Genomic DNA, 17,281 nt, shown 5'->3' on the forward strand with positions numbered 1-17,281 from the left:
TGTTTTATGTTTTAAGAAGCCTGGATTTTCTGATTTTACACGTTTGCAAGAATTGGTAAAAAAAAAAAAAATAAATAAATGAATAAAGATAAAGTAAAATAAGTAAAATTTGGTGATAAAAGATAGATTAAGTATAAAATATGAAATTACTCGTTTAGTCATTAATTTCACTCACTCATCCATTACTTATTCATCTTCTTTGTTGTAAATAAATCCTCAGTCATCACTTTGGTTTTCCCCTCAGTCATCACCCATGACTTCATTTAGCCCGCTTCATTCCGTCATTTCCGACAGGCCGTGAAGGCAGCGTGCAGGTTGCGCAGCGGTCAGCTGACTCTGAGCTGTCATGTGGCGTTTACAGGCAGAGGAGATCCCACGGAGAAGTGGGTGAACAACAACCTGGGTCTCTTCACACTGAAAACACCTCGGTGGTGGTCTGTCCCCGGTTTGTTTGTCCCGTCCCCACGTCCAGCATGGCGTGGACCAAATACCAGCTGTTCCTCGCGGGACTTATGCTAACGACTGGCTCCCTCAACACATTATCGGCAAAGTGAGTGACGTTACATTTAATTTTGTGTTGTCATGTGCTCATCGTTAAACTTCACTGTAGGGGAAGTGGCTGGGAAAACAGAGATGGACCAGTGTTTTAATACAACATATGAATGGCAGTTAGCAGCTGTGGCTAATTCTTTAGCTAATTGATCGAGCTAGCTTGTTTATTACGTGTTTGTTTCATAGTATTAGCATTTTATCTTATAGTGCAGCGGGTAAACAACAAGCTAACCCATTGTTAGCACTTTAGCATTACCAACGGCTAATATAAACATCCTTATCAAGCTGCAGTCTGATGGTGGAGCACCAAGAGGCTAATGTGTGTGTGTGTGTGTGTGTGTGTGTGTGTGTGTGTGTGTGTGTGTGTGAGGAAACATGTCAGTGTTACTGGTAGACGTGATAACTCAGGTATTGATTAGGCTTTTTGTCAGAGGGTAAGTAACAGTCAATAGTTTAGCTTTTCTTGTGGGTCACAGGTAAATACAGTGTTTGGCATGAAATATACCTCATCATATACTAGTCCAAACTAGTCCAAAACCCAGATATATTAGATTTAAAACATAGAAAAGCAGCAGATCCTCACATCTGAGAAGCATGAAGTAGTGAATATACAGCATTTTTCTTTGATAAATGACAGTTAATCATGAAAAGTGCTGACAGTTAGTGTTGACATTTAGTGTTGACAAATCTATTTTCCCCAACAATTATTTAAATCCTGAAATTAGTCCATATATATTTTAGGGGTGCAGCAAAAAACTGTGCAGGGCCGTCCCTAGACTTTCTGGGGCCCCTCTTATTGTAGCATGTTGACGAGGCACTGGACCAGCTTGTGTATTGTAAATTTCAGTATAAGCACTCATAATGTGTGTTTTTAAGTAGAATATATAGTATATTATCACCTAAACTAGGGGTCGGCAACTTTTACTATCATAACAGCCATTTTTGGCCCAAAAAATCTGTCTGGAAAATATATTAGAGCATAATAATATCGGTAGAACAGCCTTTTATGTCAGATTTCACCTATCAATCAGTATGTTTACATGTAGCTTGAGATTGGCTTAGTGCAATTGAAACCGGACTTTTAAATGCGTGTAAACAGCTTAGTCCGACTGAAATTGGAGTATCCGATGTTCGACAAGCACACCTAGATAATTTGATTGAAAATCAAACTATTGCTGCATGTATCCACTTAGTCTGACTGGAATCGGACTTGGCGTTCTGCACATGCACCACTTTTTCTTTCGCGGGCTTTCACCCGGAAGAAGAAGGAGATGACGTAGCAGCAGTGCCGTAACTCCCGGAAAAACAAGAAGCAGAAGACGCACTTCTGGACGGATGAGGAAACTACATCCATGCTCCGACATCTTCATTCATCGTTAGCTTCGTCTTCAGGTCAACCGGAACTAGTTCCATACGCACTTCATTAAAAAGGACTCAGCGCTGCCTATCGAGGCAGAGTCAGACGTACTTAGTCAGAAATTCGATTTTCTTGTCTGCATGTATACGCAGACAAGACAAGAAGTCCGACTTGACTGATTAGCCGAGCTAGCTTAGCTTAGCTTAGCTTAGCTCAACTACTGCGTGCGTGTAAACGTACTGAATGTTACTAATAGAGCTAAATGAGCATTCATTAATATGTTTTAGCACAAGGTGGCTGTTCTGCAGTGGGCTATTTATGATTATTTGGTACCTTAAACTTCACAATTTTCACATTAAATTCTCAGATTTTCCACTGAGACTTTTCCCTTTTTGGATTCACAATCCACAACTCGCCTAGCTAAGAAGAAGTTGAAGAATGTAAGAATCACTTAAGGCCTGCAACAATAAATGAAAATTAAAATGTTTGAAAAAAAAAATGATTGTCATTCCCATATATTTTTCTGTCAAAGCCACAGGGAGCCACTGGAGAGGGGCTAAAGCAGGTTACAGACCCCTGCTCTTAACCTTTCAGTTATTGTTTTTTAACCTCAGAATCCAGGAAGTGTTTGTTTCATAGGGAACATCATACTGTTTACTCAGCTTACGTAAACTGTCCATCTTGTCTGTATCTCAGTTCATTGTTTTGTTAGTATCCGTGGGCATAAAATGGCTCAAAATGTTGTCTGCTTTTGTTTTAGGAAGGTACATTTTTATTTTGTTAATTTTTATTGTTCATTAAAAAAATCTTTGTCTGACTCGGGGGCCCTAAGCAACTGCTTTTATTGTTTAATGGGTTGGCCCAGCCCTGCAGCTATGCTCAGAGTATGTTTTTAATAAATTGATTTATCCTTTGGTGTTTTAAAACATCAAAAAAAGTGAAAACTACTCCTTTAATGTCTTTAAATTACTTGATCAACCAGCTTCCCAATACCCAAAGATTATATGTTTTATTCATGATAGATCCTCTTGATAAATGATTTATCACACTAATAAATTCAAGTCCTCTCTCATTATTATCACAGTAGGAATAGGTTTGCAATTTTAGTGGAACAAGAAATTCAGCTTTTTTTTTTTTTTTTTAAACTTCCCCTATAATCTGTGATGTCAGCTCCTGCCTTTCAGACACACACTGCTCTGTGGGCTTTGTCAGCTAAAACCAAAACTGTTACATGAATCACGGCTTGAGTGCTAATGTGTCAGACAAAGCGAGTTGTGTCATGCTCAGAGAAGAACATCAGCAACTAGCAGGTAGAGTTTCACTACAGTCACCTGACACCGGTCTCGTCATAGCGCTGCCTTGCTGGTTTTAAAGCCCTGCAGCTGAGATCAGTTATAGCACGTAGGCTGATAGTTTTGGCGTTTCCTGTCTTACAAACATCCAACGTATAAAGATATTTAAACACAGTGGCCAATAATGAGTAAGAATAGCTGCAACAGATTTGGGTTCAGCTCTGGTTTCCCTGTTGTATTGATGAGCTCAGAAGTCGTTACGTTGGAAGGAAGTGCTGTGTCATCACCTTCAAGGACCACATTCCCTTGTCTTGCATTTTGAAGCAGACGCTCACATGCTTGTCATGCCTTGTCTGACTATAAAAGTCGGACTTGAGTACTCACTGACCTCACAAGTGACATGCACCTTCATCAAATCCTTTTGTCTGACTGTACAGTATTTTTATGGTGTGGTGTAAAAAATGTACTTGCAGTACAAACTCTTCTTTTCAGATAGTGCAAAATGCACTTTACAATTTCCCTCAGTCTCAATCACCACAACATATTCAGTTTACTATGATCTATACGACAGAGAAAAGCAAGGAATCGTCACATTTGAGAAGCTGTGACCAGCAAAAGTTTAACTAGCTTTTAAAAATAGCTAAAACAATGCATCAGTTATCAAAATAATTGCTGATTAATCAACGAATCATTTCAGGTCTAGCTGTGTGGCGAACCCCTGTCTCATTTTGGTGTCTTCTCTGTATGTTTGGTTGTGTAAAATATCCATAATACAATTGTAACAACTTCCTGTCTGACAGATGGGCTGACACGTTCCAAGCGAAGGGTTGCCATGATGACGGTGATCATCGCTTTAATCATCCATTTGTACAGGTACGGTAACACACTTCAGGTGACAGCTTTCACACTTTACGACGCTGGATAAAGACGGCTGTGGTATTGATTAGGGTTGCAGCAATAGACTGGTTTCAAGGTATACCGTGATATAAAAGTTGACGGTTATCATGTGGTGTACATTTGCTTATCTTACTTTAGAATGATAAAACTGTGTGTGTGCGTGTGTGTGTGTGTGTGTGTCTGTTCCACGTTTTTCTCCTCACTGACATGGTCAATCCATGTATAATTTGGCACAGTGGTAGAGGGTCATGGGAGGATGCCGTATGTCGTAGAGACATGAAACTTTGCACAGAGAGGCCACATTTTGAATTTTATGAAAAACACTTCAAATCGATCTCTTCCTAGGAAGTTTGACCGATCTACATGAAACTCGGTGAACATAATCTAGGGACCAATATCTAAAGTTCCCTCTTGGCAAAAGTTGGAAAACTTACTAAAACTGAGCTTCTATAAGGCAATGAATATTGCGGAGGGCGTGGCTCATCACATAAAGGTGTATAACATCTCAAGGGTTTCACCGATCACCACGCAACTTTGTAGACGTATGACCACACATAATCTGAGGGGACCCCTCCATTATTGACCCAATCAAACAAAATGGGGGAGCTAGAGAGCTAATTTCTTATCTAGGCCTAACTGCCATATCGATTTTTACTAAACTTGGTAGATATGTAGAACAGGACGCCTCAAGGTGACTGGAGAAATTTAACTCTAATTGGCAACTGGGTGGCGCTATAACAACAGAAAAATGCTTAAAAATGACTAAAATGCGACTGATCGCTGTGGCTTTTCCAAATTTTTGGTATGGTATGCTGTACATAATCATGGAAACTGTCAGTGTGTCAGTCAGTCAGTCATTCTGTCTGTCCCACGTTTTTCTACTCTATAGGTAGAAGGTGGCAAAGCTACCAATGGGTATGGACTAGTCTACAGTAATGGAGGAAATGGTTTCAAGTTTGAGTTATAGTAATACAACATTTGTTAAACCAGAAATAACCCTTCCATTTTTATTCCTTTAAAGGTCATTCTGATTAATAATAATATGTGTTTTCTGAGACAGTTGTCACACTGTGACAAACTCATACAGTTGCAACCCTAATATCGATCCTCAACTGTCTCGTGGTACTGACCAAAATGTGTCTGTAGCCCATTTATCAAATACTGAAGTACTGGAAACTGGCAAATTATTTCAGTTTTATTTACATAAAGCCTTAATAAAGCTTGTGTTATTTGGCTGTGGCTCAAGAGGTTCAGCGGGTCATCCACTAATCCCAAGATTGGAGGTTCAGTCCCCGGCTCCTCCAGTCAACATGTGGAAGTACTTTTTGGGAAAGACACTGAACCCCAGATCGGTGAATGTGACGTGTGGTATTTAAGCGCTTCATGTGGATGGAACACTAGAAAGGCGGGGTTGAAAGGTTTCAAGTTTTGAAAATGTTTAAATTATATCCGGCCTTGCACTTTTAAAGGCATACAACGCAGGAGTTTCCTAATACAATATATAGGCTCACACGGAAGTAATCTCTCACAGTCATCACTCATGACCCATTAGCAGTGTGTGATGGTGTCTGTATCTGCAGAGCACCTGCCCTCTGCCTGTATCTTCTTATTTTCCTGATGTCAACCTTTGGGTAGTGGTGTGTAGCCACCAGCTATCAGGACTTTATAAAAATGTAGCAACAACCGCTCCCTCCGTCTCCTTCCTCTGCTCTGTGGATGCAATCTGAAGGTGATTGTGTATCTGTTTGATCGAGGGCAACGTTGATCCACTAATGCACACAGAGCAGAAAAGTCAAGCAGACAGGATGAAGCGTGTGCTTCAGGTGAACTGACACAAATCCAGAGATGCAGAATCGTCTTGCTGGGCTTTTCTCTGATTCACTGCTTTGTTCTCGTTAACGCAGCTTCCTCTCTTCATTCACTCTACATGTAGCTCACTTGACCACCGCTGCCCTTTCAGTCTCGTTGAGCCGAGGAGGGGCCAAGTCTGAATGTTGCGCTCTTTTTCGAACAAGCTTTTTCCGCTTGATGTTTTGCTTCGTTATATTTGCTTCTTTTTCTTTTGTGGTGGTGTATCCATGATTTTTGTAGCTTCCTCTTGGATGCAATCTGCTTACAGTCTGACACATGGTCGCTACCCTTTTATAACATCCTGACTTCACACACTTTCTGTTCCAAGGAACATCCTGACCACAGCAAAAGTCTCTGCAGATAAATACACTGCCACACACTTGTAGTGGTTCATAAGAGACAATAAAAAGGACTTACTGTTGTATGAGTCTATACATTGTTTTACAGCATAGTGAACCTTTAATTAAGAGCAAACTTTCTTTAGGTTCTGCTGATGTAACTGTAACTGTTTCCTCTGCTGCTGTTTAAAAAACTGAACAATAATTTGTGTTCCTACTCTGTGTCTGTGTCTTCCCCCCTACTCTCCCCATCCAGGCAGTGGGGATGTTCCTGGGCGAGCTCAGCTGTATCGCGGTCTTCTACATCCTACTCTGCCATGACAAACGTAGACCCGAACCCCAGATGAACCCGGGCCAGAGCTTCAACCCTCTCCTCTTCTTCCCCCCGGCCATGTGTGACATGCTGGCCACCTCCATCATGTATGTCGGTACGTGACCTTTAGCCGCCTTTATCTGCTACATGTTCAGAAAACTGTTTTTGTTTAAAGTGCGCATATGTTGATTTTTATTCCCAAACTCCTCTGTAATGACGTAAGTCCCATCGGACAGACAGGATAGATTATGTTGTGTTTAAAGGAACCTTTCGTCAGGAAGAGAGATAAAAGAGACAAAGATAATGTTTTTTTCCTCAGCGTCACTTGTTTGTGTTATGTTGCCACTGCCTTTAACCTTTATTGAGCCGTGTGAGTTGTTTGTTTGTCTTTCTAGTTGATAGATTTTAAAAGATGACCTCATGTTTTGCAGCTCTCAACATGACCAGCGCCTCCAGCTTCCAGATGCTGCGTGGAGCCGTCATCATCTTCACCGGTCTGCTTTCAGTGGCGTTCCTGGGGCGACGCCTGGTGCTGAGTCAGTGGCTCGGCATCCTCACCACCATCCTGGGTCTGGTGATAGTGGGCCTCGCCGACTTCTTCAACGGGACCAAAGACGAACAGCACAAGCTCAGTGATGTCATCACAGGTGAGGCGGATGTTGGATTGGAGTAGTGTTGCAAACAAAGTGAAGCTGTTATGTGGTGAAATAAAAAAGCAGTGAATTAAACACTACTCTCCTCTGTCCTGCAGGCGACCTCCTCATCATCATGGCTCAGGTTATAGTTTCAGTGCAGATGGTCCTGGAGGAAAAGTTTGTCTACAGACATGACGTCCATCCTCTTCGGGCTGTTGGTACTGAAGGTACGGCTGTGCTTCACCTGCAGTTACATGTGACTTGTTTTGACCTTAAACTGTGGTATTAATCTGGAACCTCTCGAGGTGGATCTGGGACAGAGACAGAGAAGTACACAAGTAGAACAAACCAACGTTCTGAACATTTAACTGGAACTACCCCCATTTTTGAATGAACATGTTATTCCTATGGTCCAAGACAGTCCAAAAATATTAGGAAACATGAACAGCTCCCTCTGAAATTCCAAAAACTAGAGTGCTCAAACTTAAATCTGTGACATCATGAAGTCTGTAACTGTTCAGACAATGAATTAACATGTTATAGCAACCAGACTTGTCTTGTTTGCACTCTGATTTAGGATTTCCCAAACTTTTCTTCTTGCTGCACCTCGTCTTTTGTAACACAAAGTTTGTCCCCTTCCTGTTACAAAAGCCACATGGCGAGAATCGAAGACATGATCCCTTCGATATTTTCCAGTGTTGCTGTTTTATGTCACTCTTAAAGGGGAACTGATGTTTTTTTTCAACCTGGGCCCTATTTTCTGATCTACTTCTGTCTAAATGAGTGATAGTATGTTCAATATGACATTTCTCCAGTACGAAGCTCAGGCTGACCTGCCTGCAGCCCGTGAGCGTGTGCTATATTAAATAATAGGGCACTGGGACAGCGTCAAACATCGTCAAAATACGTCCACTAAAAGTGCATTTTTTTAACACAGATAGGCTCGGATTGTTAGTATAATTATCTGACAACATAACGGAAAGGAGAAATGAACGTCTGTGTTTACCTTCAGCTGGATTCGGACATGTTCCTTTGCCTGTGTCTGCTTCCTCTCTCTCCTCGTCCACTCTTCAGTTTCAATGAGCTCTGCCTCCGTGTACGTCCGTGTACTCCGTGTTCAAATAAATACAGGCGGTCATCAAATTCAAATGGCTCATCCAGATCCAGTTGGTCAAAATCGGGTAAAAATTCAGACACGTTTGTTGTGGCAAGTCAAAACACTCACTCAGAGAGTGAAAGTCTGGCTCTGAAATCTCACGTCTTGCGAGATTTGAGTTGTTGCAGGAAGTTACCGATGGAGTGACTTAACAAACGTGAGGTGTTACTCTGTTTAGAGTAGTCATGGCTGAATTTTTACCCGATTTTGACCAACTGTAAGGTCACTCTCTGAGTGAGTGTTTTGACTTGCCACAACAAACATGTCCGAAATTTTACCCGATTTTGACCAACTGGATCTGGACAAGCCATTATGAATTTGATGACCGCCCATATTTATTTGAACACGGAGTACACGGACCATTCATGTGCACTAGCTTGTTGCATCGTCTGACATTTATCTGTGTGTGTGTTTCCATTTCTTGTGCAACCAGTGAAATAAGAGTCTGTTGACTGTCACTCTGGTGGCATGGGTGGATTCAGATGAGTTAACAGCTTGACCAGACAGCACTGTTACGACATCAGATACATATGAGCATAGCTGGAGGTCTGCAGAGTATCCAGGCTTCTTTACTTCTCTTCATCGTCCTCTAACGATCATTCATGATTTATTTTAAGTGTTATTTGTCGAAATGTGTTCCTCTTTGTGATGATACGTTTGTTATGATGAGCCTTAATGTAGACTAATTACGGTTAACATAATCAACAGTGTAGAACACCTGTAAGTGATTGATACATGCACAGATAAAAGTCCCTCGTGTTGTCCAATCCCATTTCGTGGTTGTAACTATCTGTTACAATTGGGTATTAAAATGAAAAAGTGAATAGTTCCAAGTTCAATTATGAATTGTGACATATACTCCATAGATAATCTGTTAATATCTGCAGAATAAAGCAAATAAGTAATAAGCTGTTTAAATGTGACAAATATTCTATGAACTATCTGTAGGTGGATTATCTATATTAAGTGTTACCAAAGTTCGTGAACCACTCTTACAAGTCATAGTAAATTCTGCTCTCTATGTCCAGGTTTCTTCGGGTTCGTCGTCCTGTCACTGCTTCTCATCCCGATGTATTTCATCTATGTCGGCGACTTCGGCCAGAACCCTCGGAACGTCCTCGAGGACGCCCTGGATGCCTTCTGTCAGATCGGGCACCAGCCTCTCATCCTGCTGGCTCTGCTGGGCAACACAGTCAGCATCGCCTTCTTCAACTTCGCCGGGATCAGCGTCACCAAAGAGATGAGCGCCACCACCCGCATGGTGCTGGACAGCCTGCGTACGCTCGTCATCTGGGTGGTGAGCCTGGCCCTGGGGTGGGAGAAATTTCAAGGCCTGCAGGTGCTGGGCTTCCTGGTCCTGCTGGTGGGCACAGGGCTCTACAATGGACTGCACCGCCCCCTGCTGTCCAGGATACCGTGCTGCGCTGGGATGGTGATGACAGAGGAGGAGGACAGTGCGGGAGAGAGAGAGAGACTGCTGAATAATGGCAGGGTGCAGGCCGGCGACGACAACTAGAACTTGAATGTCTCAGTGTACTGGACTTTCATGTATGCTGTCAGCGATAGTCTCTTTTTAAATGTTTCTCATTCACTCAGATTTTAACTGACCTCACGATGTTGTAATATGTGGGAGTGTGTAAGCTCTTTGGAAGGAGAAGTTTGGCATTTTGGGAAAAAAATTGGGAAAAATCAATCTTCTAATTTAACTCTGTGCAAGAAAACAAATTAGCTCCCACAGACAGTAGAGAGCTCATCTTGAAGCAGCTTTTATATTAAAATATGGCTTTTTAAAGTTAGAAATGGACGTGTGTCCTGAAACAAAACAAAAATAATGTAAAGACAGTGTCAACATCTCCTCCTCTTACATATTTTTTATTTTTAAACAAAAAAAACTTGAACTGTCATTTTTTTTTTAGTGCTAAATCACTAAAGCACAGGTTCATGAAAATTACTCTCACACACGATGAAAATGTCCTTTTAAAGTTTTATTCAGATTTATTTTAGTATTTCCTTTTGCTGGATCAGTGTCACATTTTTTATGATGATGTTTTAAGAATGGGTTTTAATTTTTGTAAATGTTGCTGACTGTGCTGTATGACGGTGCCAAAGTGTTTCCGCTGGATGCCAACACAAACGGATGTTACAGAAGTTCAACACTTCCTTTGTAATCAGACTGCAGGGTCGTTTTCTTAATCTCAGTTTAGCGAACACAGACTGTAACGTGTGCAGGAAAGCAGTTTTAAAGAAGGCGTTTGTATGTTTGCTCTTTAAGACTTAAATTTGTGTTGATTTATTTGTGCAGAGCTCCTGCACAATTTTGATTTGCACTTATCGTAAATCCTGTTTCACCTCTATTCAAAGGTGTTGGCTGTAAGGTACACTAAGAAAAGGGAACTGTCGTGGAATAACACTTGTTAAATGATGTAACTTTAATGGCATTTTTACTCAGTGTGATGTAATCAGTTACATTACATTAGAGATTTTTTTTTTAAATACACTTCTGAAACAACCCACAAAGTCTTCAAACATGTCTGTGCTGCATCATTACATCCGTACAATATTGTTTTCGTGCATTAATGGATTAGTTGATCGACAGAAAATTAATGTACAACAGTTTTAACAATCGACTAGCTATTTCCAGTTTCTCAAATGTTAAGATGTGCTGCTTTTGGTGCCTCCACAGCCTTTTCTCAGGTTGTCCAACTGTACATTTGTACGCACATCCCATTCTCCTGAGCATGGTATCTCAAGAACACCTTCAGGGGATTTCTTCAGATTTGGCACAAACGTCCACTCAGCCTCAAGACTGAACTGATTAGAGGTTGGTAGTCAAAGGTCAGTGTCACTGGGACCTTACATCTGTCTCATTCTTGTGAATGGAATTTCTGCAGAAGGCTTTAAAGATCCTCAAATTTGGCACAAACGTCCACTTGTACTCAAGGAAGAGCTGGTTAGATTTTGATGGTCAAAAATCAATGTGACCTCACAAAACACATTTTCGGCCATATATCAAGAATTCACGTGCTAATTATGACGAAATTTTCCAGAAATGTCCAATGGGATAAAGTTATGAAGGGATGACACAACATATATTCAAAAGATCAAAGGTCAACTTCACTGTGACTTCACAACGTTCTGTAAATACACTTGTGTGGCTGTTATTCAACGCCATGATTCTGGAACAGAACAATAATAATAATCTTTATTTATAAAGTGCTTTTCAAAACAGAGTTACAAAGTGCTTTACATGAAAATAATTAAAACATATTTGGTACTACTTCCTACTTTGAGACTTCACAGCATGAGAGGGAGGGAGAAGGCTGTCTATAATTCAGGGCTCACATTTACTGTGTTGTACACTGAGTGAAGGAATCACTGAACACTGAGCGTTCTCTTGCAGCGAAAGGATCTGAGACAGTCTCAGGCTCAGTCACCTGGTTGTTCATATTGTAGGTTTTACCAGACAGTATAAACAACACAAGGTGGTGAGATATTTCCAAAAAAGTCAATCATTTTCGATGGGCACTGCGCTACTATCTGTTAAATATACTTAACCTTTAACAGCTGTGTGTGCTCCCTGCTACTGTCCCTTTTCCCTCCATTGCAAATCTGCCCAAGTGTGCTGCATTACCTAACGAGGTGCACCTGGCATGGAGGAGGTGCTTAAGAGCTCCTGTGGCAGCAGCGGAGCAGAGAGGCCTCTGGTGTGGGGACTCCTGGTCCTGCTGCCTCTTAGCCTGAGAGTTTTGTTGTCTTGTTTGCTTGTTTTACTTCTTATTAACTCCCATGGATTTCAGTGTTTTATAGGTGTTTATGTGGTTATTTTGGGTTATTGTTGGAGTTTTGTTCGCCCCATAGGGTCGCCTAAGGGTGTGGCACATGTGGCAAAGCACTGCGCTACTGTCTGTTAGATTTACGTAACCTTTAACTTAAAATAACAGATTTCTTCAATGGGTCCTGAGCAATACACTGATGTGTCGTTCGCAACCTCTTCATTCAAAAGAACTCATCTTTTCTGGATCTAATCACATGTGTCCTCGCTGCTTCACTGGCTCTGGTGAGCTGAAAATCCAAAGTTGTTCTAACAATCAGATGTTCAGCAGCAGAAAACACACACTCAGCTCAGTGAGCAGCCAGTTAGGGTCCAGTGTCACCAGTCCCAACACCAGCAGCTGACACCTGCCTTCACTTCCTGAGTCAAACCAACTTCCTCCCTAAAGGCCGGCCCTGTGCTTTAATGGAGGTCAAGGGTTAAACACAGGGATCCCCTGAGATCTGTGCACACGACCCCGCTCAGCTGCAGGGAGAGGGAAAATGTGTTAATTGACTGAATGCGCATGAACACGCTGATTGAGAGGTTGATGTCATGACATATCAATTATAATCAGTTACAAGTGATCCTATGGTGCCCTGCAAAGTGTTTCACACATTGGTGTTCATCCTGTTTTATTGCATTATAACCTGGAATTTAAATGGAGTTTATTTTGTGATGGACTGACACAAAATAATCAAAACTGGTGAAGAGAAATGAAAAAAAGTTGTTTTAAAAATGTCAACAAAAAAATAATAATACTGAAAGGCGTGTGCATATGTATTCAGCCCGACCTTAAATGAGACCTGTTGTTAACATTTACCTTCAGAAGTCTCATAATTAGTTAAAGAATTAGTGATTGTAATGCAACAAAATAAGAAAAACTGCCAAGGGGGTTGAATACTTTATCAAGGCACTGTAGAAAATTACAAATTATCAGGGGTTTTTTGCCTTTTGAGAGGCAGGTGTGAGGAGTGTCCTCATGACAGACACATCTATACAAGGTTTAAATCATTTTTTCCAAAAAATGCCTTCGTACAATGTGAACTCCAGTCCATCCATGACACAAAATTGTTAATGTAAAGTCTACAACAAACAATAACAAAGAGTTATACTAAACTCCTGTCAGACTAGGGTCATGTGACACACTCAAAACTTTTATGTTACTGTATTGTGCTAAAATAAGAGTTTTGAGTGCAAGCTGTTTCCAGCATAATTTTAAGTTGGGACTTACACAGCGAAATCTCGATGGAGGACTGGCAGACTATCTGCTTGAAAGCTCAAACACAATTAATAAACACTTTTAAATTACTCCAATATAAGTGGATAATGAGAATATATGTATCTCCAACCATGTTAAATAAATTCAATCCGATTACCCCAACATATGTAATCAATGTGAATTAAAGGGCATGCTATTTCTTGCTTATGGGACACTCTACTGCTTCCTACAAGCAAAACACACCATAGCCAGATTCTGGTAATCCACTATGAGACTGTTTACAAGCCTGGCTAACCGGACTGTCACACTCTGTTGCCCTTGGAAAAACTTATCTTTATAATTAAGGGTAAATATTCTACTTTTGATGAAATATGGGGACGTTTCATGACGTTTCTAGAGGGGGAGAAGGCTACAGAAATCTACTTGTCTTAATCTCTTGAGTGAAACATAGTTATGTGCATTGTCTTTCCTTTAAACTGTCAGTACTAGTATAGGTAGCATTTCTGATTATATATTTTGAGCCTAAAGTACTCATCATATTGCCCTGTCGTGGCAGTTGTTATTAAGATGACGCCATACTGTGAGTGTTCTGTTTCAAACCCTACTTTTTTGTGGTTGTTCTTCTTTATATAATATGTGAAGTATATTAAAAATCCAATAAGCACACTTGTTAAAAAAAATACAATTAAGTTGAGTGAGCGAACTGGGGTTTACAGCTCATATATTTAATAGGTTACATGGTTGAATTGGTTGAAGTATTGTATTTTATTCTATTGTTTTTGTTGCTAGGTTACACTGCTTTATGTTTTCAGTACAAAGTCGACACAAACACACACTAAAAATGATTCATGGGGTCATTTGATAATGCTTAAGATAAGTATGTTTTTCAGCAAAAATAAAATTACCTTTGTTTCATGAACAAGTTTTAGTCAGTTGACAACCTGTTTTAAGAAGCTGGTCAAAATCAGAATGATTTTTAACATTTTTTTGGTGGGATGAAATTAAAATAAATAAGTTAAAATACCCTAAATAAAACAATTTGACCACTAACTATTGCAACAACTTTTGGATTGATATTTAGTTGGTTCAACTTAATTAAGTTTTTCAAGTCTAATCAAATCATGTCAGTTGTACCAAACTAATTAAATTTGTCAGATTATAAAAGACACACACTCTCACACGCAGTAAACCTCTACATGACCAGTAGATGGCAGCATTTTGCCACAGACTGACGCGCAGCTCTTCACTGTGTGTGTGGCTGCTCCTGGTTATGGGCTGCTACCTTGTCAATGTACTGAGGCACAGAGACATTACATTATGTTGTCTACAGTAACATTAAGGCCATAAAGCAGAATGACTCCATTATAAATACAGGCTATATGGAGAGAGATATTTAAATGGCTGTAAATGCGTTTCATTGTTAGTGATGCACAACCCTCTGGAAGCTGAATGTCTGCACACTTACATATCTTAAACGACGCAAAGAAATATGCAGAGGCCATGTTTTGGAGGATTTATTATCTGTATAATCCTACAGGAGCAGTGCGAGTCTAAAATATGAGTGTAACAGCACAATATTATATAGACTACCATCTCTTTCTTTTAGAAACAGTACGATTTTATTTTAAATGTCAATCTTGCTGAATAAAGCAGCACAGATGTGAAGCAAATTCCGTTTTAGGGGAATTTCTGGTGCAGCTCCACAGATGGATCATGATCTACAGCCTGTGACACAAAATAGATGGGGATGAGATATTTTTTTTAAAAAATAAAAGACGCTCCTGGGACAGCGTGGAAAATCCAGTAGCAGTATTGTGGACAAATTTGTGTCCCCCCCCCGAGACATAAAGGGCCCAGAGCAGAAAATAGGCCTGTGAGATAGATAGATAGATAGATAGATGCACATTAATAGTGTTACTCTGAATATCATCTCCAGATTGTTACATGACCTCTGTGGTGGTTTCAAACAGATGAAACCTGCAGACCTGCTGCTGCTGTTTAAGTTTCTCTGCCGCTGATGAATCGTATTTTTCCACGGCTGCGGACTGATTTGGCCGAGATGTGAGCCATTAAAGCTGCAGGGTGAGACGCTCTGCTCTGCATCAAACTGCTGGCAATATACAGCCCGGTGACCTGAATGCATCATCTGAACACATTTCTGTTCCTATGCGATGTTATTGCACATTTCTGCAGGTTTTTGCCACTTAAATTTCTAAATTAAAACCAGGAATTAAATGCAAAACAAGTGGAAAGTACTTTTAAGGTGTTTTATATTATCTGTTGTAATTTTCTTTCGTTAAATGGCTGCAGATTTGATGCAAACTTTGAACAATGCATGCACATTTAAAGCTCATCTGATGTGACTGACTTTATGTTTTGGTGTGTTTGTTGCAGAGGTGCCTGCCCCTGGTGGCAGCTCTGCAGCAACAGCAGCAGCAGCAGCAGAAGGCCCTAATGGTTTGTTATGATGACCTTTTGTGTTTCCATTAGTCTCGCTGCAGCATCCAGCCCGCAGCGCTGCTTACAGTCCGTGATTTAACCGTGTGTACATGTGCACACCGGAGCTGCAGAGGGTCCGTGAACCCACCGCACACGAGGCGACTTTAATCTGTCGGTAACGTAAACACGTGGCTTTGCTCAAAGGCACTGAGTCACCGTCGTATTTAAAAGCTTCCATTAAGGCAGCTCCTTTGGGGTGTTTACAGCAGAGGGCAGGGTTAGGGTGAGTGTGATTAGTCTAGCACTCCAGTGTCCAGCTAATGACCACTTAATGTTTTAAACTGTGACTGTGCAGGCGAAAACACGCCGCCACATAAGGAGACACAGGGCAGCTATTCACTGCCATCATCTGAGGGCTCGTTTTAATACGACGACCTGCAGCGCTGGACCTTATTATGGAGAGGAGGGGGAGAAAATGTGGGTTATAGCACAGACCTGCAGTCAGATTTTTACTTGAGTGAAAGTACAAAAATATAAGCATCAAAATTAAAGCACTAAAAGTAAACTCTATTTCAGGATAAAGTTAATGCACAATTTTATATTACTGCATTGATGCATTAATGTCTCCTTCACTTTAATGTTGCAGGTGGTAAAGCTGAAGCTCATTTTAATTACTTTATATAGCTACTGCTGGGCAGCTTGTGAATATTGTGTGTATTATTTATCTGAATCTGCAAAGTAACTAAGGTTATCTGATAAATGCAGTGCAGGAAAACCAATATTTGCCCCTGAATTGTAGAGTTGAAGTGTAAAGCAACATAGGATGGTGATACTCAAGTACAAGCACCTTAAAGTACAGTATTTTAGTGAATGTACTTTCCACCACTGGTTATTACATATACAGAAATACAGAAGTGACCAATGAGAGTTTACAGATCCACACAGAGTCAGTCAGTGTCGCCTTTATTTCAGAGTGTGAGTCAGAATCAGATTTACTGGCCAAGTATTTGTACACATGCAAATAATTTTTTATTTATTTTTATTTTATTTTTTAATTCTTTGTTTTTTTTATTACTATTTATTTTTATTTTTTTGCATTGCTCTCGATGTACTCCTACGCATTAACAGACATAACATCTAAGAACAAGTTAAAGGTAAAGCATAATCAGGACTTCTATGTGCACAATTATGCAAAAGAACGCTGGTGTTTATATAAATATATACATAAAAAAGCACCATTGACCAACAATAAATTCAAACTAAAAAGCAGAGAGGAATGAAACAAGTAAGTAACCACACAACACCAGTCAATCCAGATAATTTCAATAAAAATCGACACCTATTAAAATTTGAACATTTTAGAATTTATTCTTAAAGAAACCCAATGTGATGGACTCCAGGCTGTAAGGACTGAAAGC

At 40.3% G+C, this 17,281-nt stretch overlaps 1 protein-coding gene across 1 annotated transcript; it reads left to right on the top strand.

Annotated features, from left to right (window-relative positions):
* The first annotated feature begins 313 nt into the window (after positions 1-313).
* Positions 314-10,908, top strand: slc35f6 (solute carrier family 35 member F6). Its single transcript, XM_033648034.2, has 6 exons — positions 314-550; positions 4,002-4,074; positions 6,544-6,715; positions 7,032-7,247; positions 7,352-7,462; positions 9,420-10,908. The coding sequence occupies exons 1-6, from the start codon at positions 474-476 to the stop codon at positions 9,905-9,907; spliced, it is 1,137 nt and encodes a 378-aa protein (XP_033503925.1). The 5' UTR covers positions 314-473; the 3' UTR covers positions 9,908-10,908.
* Positions 10,909-17,281: the final 6,373 nt, after the last annotated feature.

Source organism: Epinephelus lanceolatus, chromosome 13, assembly GCF_041903045.1.
Source record: "Epinephelus lanceolatus isolate andai-2023 chromosome 13, ASM4190304v1, whole genome shotgun sequence".
In the NCBI taxonomy this organism is placed as follows: domain Eukaryota; kingdom Metazoa; phylum Chordata; class Actinopteri; order Perciformes; family Serranidae; genus Epinephelus; species Epinephelus lanceolatus.